General features: G+C 47.1%; 1 protein-coding gene across 1 annotated transcript in view; it reads left to right on the plus strand.

Moving 5' to 3' along the window:
• Positions 1-5,532, plus strand: part of DOPEY2 (dopey family member 2) — a 133,644-nt gene that overhangs the window by 113,855 nt on the left and 14,257 nt on the right. Inside the window, exons 26-29 of the mRNA XM_011987750.1 lie at positions 2,687-2,831; positions 3,420-3,499; positions 4,320-4,429; positions 4,554-4,700. Coding sequence (XP_011843140.1) covers positions 2,687-2,831; positions 3,420-3,499; positions 4,320-4,429; positions 4,554-4,700 — 482 coding nt within the window. The remainder of the gene's footprint in view (positions 1-2,686; positions 2,832-3,419; positions 3,500-4,319; positions 4,430-4,553; positions 4,701-5,532) is intronic.

Below are 5,532 nucleotides of genomic sequence, written 5' to 3' on the forward strand. Positions count from 1 at the left end.
CACATGCTTCTGAGGTAACAGGACAAAGGGCAAAAAGCAGAACTACTAATAAGGGTCTAACAGAGATCACATGCTTCTGAGGTAACAGGACAAAGAGCAAAAGCAGAACTACTGATAAGGATCCAACAAAGATCACAAGGGAAAGGGCAAAAGCAGAACTAGTGATAAGGGTCTATGTTCAGCAGTGCATGTATTATCTTGATAAACATCTTAAGAGAAAACAGGGTTCCAAAGCAGAGAACCAGTCTGACCACAGATTTACCAGGGTGGAATTTTTCCCCACCCTAATAAGCCTGAGGCTACTGCAGGAGACCAGGGCATATCTCAGTCTTTATCTTAACCGCATAAGACAGACACTCCCAGAGCGGCCATTTATAGACCTCCCCCCAGGAAAGCATTCCTTTCCCAGGGTATTAATATTAATATTCCTTGCTAGGAAAAGAATTTAGCAATATCTCTCCTACTTGCACATCCATTTATAGGCTCTCTGCAAGAAGAAAAATATAGCTGTTTTTGCCCGACTCTGCAGGCAGTCAGACCTTATGGTTGTCTTCCCTTGTTGCCTAAAAATCACTGCTATTCTGTTCTTTTTCAAGGTGCACTGATTTCATATTGTTCAAACACACATGTTTTACAGTCAATTTGTACAGTTAACCCAATTATCACCGTGGTCCTGAGGTGACGTCCATCCTCAGCTTACGAAGATAACAGGATTAAGAGAGTAAAGTAAAGACAGGCATAAGAAATTATACAAGTATTATTTGGGAACTGATAAATGTCCATATTAAAATGAAATCTTCATGATTTATGTTCCTGTGCCGCGGCTCCAGCCGGTCCCTCTGTTTGGGGTCCCTGACTTCGCGCAACACTCTCACCAGGCTGGAGTGCAGTGGCGCTATCTTGCCTCATCGCAATCTCTGCCACCCGGGTTCAAGCATTTCTCCTGCCTCAGCCTCCCAAGTAGCTGGGATTACAGGCACACCCCACCATGCCTAGCTAATTTTTGTATTTTTAGTAGAGACAGGGTTTCACCATGTTGGCCATGATGGTCTCGATCTCTTGACCTTGTGATCCACCTGCCTCAGCCTCCCAAAGTGCTGGAATTACAGGCATGAGCCACCATGCCCAGCCGCAGTGAGTCTTGATTGCACCACTGTGCTCCAGTCTGGCTGACAGAGAAAGACCCTGTCCTACCCACCACCTCCCAAAAAAAAAAAAAAAAAAAAAATGTGATAGTCTAAATTGAAAGAGCTGTAAGTGCAAAATACGAATAAGATTTAAGAATTAGGGCACACACAAAAGAGAATGCAAAATCTCATTAATAGTTTTTGTTTTTGTTTTTTCTTTTTGAGACAAAGTTTTGCTCCTGTTGCCCAGGCTGGAATGCAATGGCACAATCTAGGCTCACTGTAACCTCCACCTCCCAGGTTCAAGCAATTCTCCTGCCTCAGCCTCCCAAGTAGCTGGGATTACAGGCACACACCACCATACCCACCTAATTTTGTATTTTTGCTAGAGACGGGGTTTCACCATGTTGGTCAGGCTGGTCTCAAACGCCTGACCTCAGGTGATCCGCCCACCTCAGCCTCCCAAAGTGCTGGGATTATAGGCATGAGCCACCATGCCCAGCCGCAGTGAGTCTTGATTGCACCACTGTGCTCCAGTCTGGCTGACAGAGAAAGACCCTGTCCTACCCACCACCTCCCCTCCCAAAAAAAAAAAAAAAAATGTGGTAGTCTGAATTGAATGTGCTGTAAGTGCAAAATACGCATTGGATTTCAGACTTAGGGCACACACAAAAGAGAATGCAAAATCTCATTAATAGTTTTTGTTTTTGTTTTTTCTTTTTGAGACAAAGTTTTGCTCCTGTTGCCCAGGCTGGAATGCAATGGCACAATCTAGGCTCACTGTAACCTCCACCTCCCAGGTTCAAGCAATTCTCCTGCCTCAGCCTCCAAAGTAGTTGGGATTACAGGCACACACCACCATACCCACCTAATTTTGTATTTTTGCTAGAGACGGGGTTTCACCATGTTGGTCAGGCTGGTCTCAAACGCCTGACCTCAGGTGATCCGCCCACCTCAGCCTCCCAAAGTGCTGGGATTATAGGCATGAGCCACCATGCCCAGCCTATTAATAATTTTTATATTGAGTGCATGTTGATAATATTTTGTATATGTTGGGTTAAATAAAATATATTATTAATTTTTTTTTTTTTTTGAAATGGAGTCTCACTCTGTCATCCAGGCTGGAGTGCAATGGCATGATCTCGGCTCACTGCAGCCTCTGCATCCCGGGATCAAGCAATTCTCTTGTCTAAGCCTCCCGAGTAGGTGGGACTGCAGGCATGTGGCATCGCGCCCAGCTAATTTTTGTATTTTTTTTAGTAGACTCTGGGTTTCACCATGTTGGCCAGGATGGTCTCGAACTCCTGACCTCAAGTGATCCCCCTGCCTCAGCCTCAGCCTCCCAAAGTGCTGGGATTACAGGCATGAGCCACCACACCCAGCCTATATTATTAATTTAACTGTTTATTTTTACCTTTAATGTGGCTCCTAGAAAGCTTAATGTTACATATATGCTCACAGTTGCCTGCATTTTATTTCTATTGGACAGTGCTGTTTTAGGCACTTAACATTCTTTTCCTTATTTAACTTCCTTTCCCCGTCCTCCTGATTATTCTCAGGAAATCACTCAGAAAATCCTAGAAGCTGTGGGGAACATTGCTGGCTCTTCCTTGGAGCAAACCAGCTGGCTAAGCAGAAATCTGGAAGTGAAGGCCCAACCTCAGGCCTCTCTAGAAGAATCTGATGCTGAGGAGGACCTATATGGTAGGTGGAGACGGGTCAGCGGATGGTGCTTCTGGTCAGCGGGTGGTTCTAGCTTTTCCTTAAGAGAGATCTTGAGTGTTCTCACCACAAAAAGAAAGAAAATATTTAAGATAGGCTAGATGCCGTGGCTCACTCCTGTAATCCCAGCACTTTGGGAGACCAAAGCGGGAGGATCGCTTGAGGCCAGGAGTTTGAGACCAGCCTGGCCAACATGGCAAAACCCCATCTCTACTAAAAATACAAAAATTAGCCAGGCATGGTGGCACATGCCTGTAGTCCCAGTTATTCGGGAAGATGAGGCAGGAGAATTGCTTAAACCTGGGAGGTGGAGGCTGCAGTGAGCTGAAATCACACCACTGCACTCCAACCTGGGCGACAGGGTGAGACTCTTCTCAAAAAAAAAAAATAATAATAAATAAATAAATAAATAAATGTTGAATGTTAACAGAGAGGAGTACCTGAGTCATATGGACACAATTGGTGTGAAAGGTGGGAGCTGATGGCTCACATTCATGCAGTGCTTTTGGGGACAGTAAATGGTGACCCATCCATCATAGTTAACACACAAATGCCTCTTTCTGTTCACAGATGCTGCTGCAACTTCAGCAATGGTGTCTTCATCCGCCCCTTCCGTGTACAGCGTGCAAGCCCTCTCTCTCCTGGCAGAGGTAAATACACACCTGACCTGTCATCCTTTATGGAAGTGAGTGCCGTCACAAGTTGTTGCAAAGACATTTGTTCATTCTCAGGTGCCAGTGAGCGTGGGCTGCACCCTCCCAGGTGAGCTCGTCCATCAGGCAGCATTGGCCTCAAGCTGCACCGTGGAGAGTCTTGCTCTGTTGCCAGGCTGGAGGGCAGTGGCGCAATCTCGGCTCACTGCAACCTCCGCCTCCCAGGTTCAAGTGATTCCCCTGCCTCAGCCTCCTGAGTAGCTGGGACTACAGGTGCACACCACCACGCCCAGCTAATTTTTTGTATTTTAGTAGAGATGGGGTTTCACTGTGTTGGCCAGGATGGTCTCAATCTCCTGACCTCGTGATCCACCCACCTTGGACTCCCATAGTTCTGGGATTACAGGCGTGAGCCACCACACCCGGCCATGACTGCACTTCTTACTGTCGCTTGCTTCCGAGGGTTTCTGATTTCTTTTTTTTTTTTTTTCTTTCTGTTTTCTTTTTTTGAGATGGAGTCTCGCTCTGGAGTCTGCACTCAGGCTAGAGTGCAGTGGCGTGATCTCGGCTCACTGCAACCTCTGCCTCCTGGGTTCAAGCAGTTCTCCTGCCTCAGCCTCCTGAGTAGCTGGGATTACAGGACCTGGCTAATTTTTGTATTTTTAGTAGAGATGAGGTTTCACCAGGTTGGCTGGCCTGGTCTCAAACTCCCAACCTGAAGTGATCCACCCACCTCAGCCTCCCAAAGTGCTGGGATTACAGGTGTGAGCCACCACGCCCAGCCAGTTTCTGTTTTCTTAGGGTCTTGTTCTTTTAGGTACTGGCTTCCCTCCTGGACATGGTTTATCGAAGTGACGAGAAGGAGAAAGCTGTGCCGTTAATCTCCCGTCTGCTTTACTATGTTTTTCCATACTTACGCAACCACAGGTAACGTCATCGTCGCCATTTCTTCCCACCCATATGCAGAAAAATATGTCTTGAGAAATGAATCAAGTGGTTTTCCTTGCACAGTCCTTGACCTTGACCCTTCTCTCTTCCCACTCCCACTCAGTGCCTACAATGCTCCCAGCTTCCGGGCTGGCGCTCAGCTGCTGAGCTCCCTGAGTGGCTATGCCTACACCAAACGAGCCTGGCGGAAGGAGGTCCTGGAACTGTTCCTCGACCCTGCTTTCTTTCAGATGGATACTTCTTGTGTTCAGTAAGAGATGCTGTCCTGATAACAATGCGCTCTGGATCCTCAGGCAGAAACAGTGTTTTGGTTTACATAATTCTCATTCCTGAAATAGAAGCAGAGCCATAGCGTCACCCCGGATAACAGGACGTCCCTGTCACAGGCTCACATGTTGACCATGTGTTCACGGGAAAGGGATTACGTCTTTTAAAGTACAAAGAAGAATTTCACTTAATTCAGAGAGCATGTTATTTCTTGGCTGGGCACGGTGGCTCACACCTACAATCCCAGCATTTGGGAGGTGGGTGGATCACCTGAGCCCAGGAGTTCGAGACCAGCCTGGCCAACATGGCAAAACCCTGTCTCTACTAAAAAATTCAAAAATTAGCCAGGCATGACAGCGCACGCCTGTAGTCCCAGCTACTCGGGAGGCTGAGGTATGAGAATTGCTTGAACCTGGGAGGTGAAGTTTGCAGTGAGTCAAGATCCCACCACCACACTCCAGCCTGGGCAACAAGAGTAAAACTCCGTCTCAAATAAATAAACAGCATAACCTGGGGTTCCAGTGATACTTGTTCTGTCTAATACTGCTTTGTCTTGTAATCACAAAGTAATTGGCCAGTGTTAAGATGATAGAGCCCACTGGGTGACCCTGGGGGTGTCTTTACCCCACTTCTCGGCTGAATACTCCACAAGTTCAGCCAGTAGCCAGGCAGAGATCCACTGAGACTCAGATGCAAGATGTGCTCCTGGGCCTTTTCCTGAGATCAAGAAAATCACTCAGGACTGGGCGTGGTGGCTCATACCTGTAATCCAACATTTGGGGAGGCGTAGGCAGGAGGATTGCTTGAGCCCAGGA

This window comes from Mandrillus leucophaeus, unplaced genomic scaffold (assembly GCF_000951045.1).
Source record: "Mandrillus leucophaeus isolate KB7577 unplaced genomic scaffold, Mleu.le_1.0 Scaffold315, whole genome shotgun sequence".
Lineage (NCBI taxonomy): Eukaryota > Metazoa > Chordata > Mammalia > Primates > Cercopithecidae > Mandrillus > Mandrillus leucophaeus.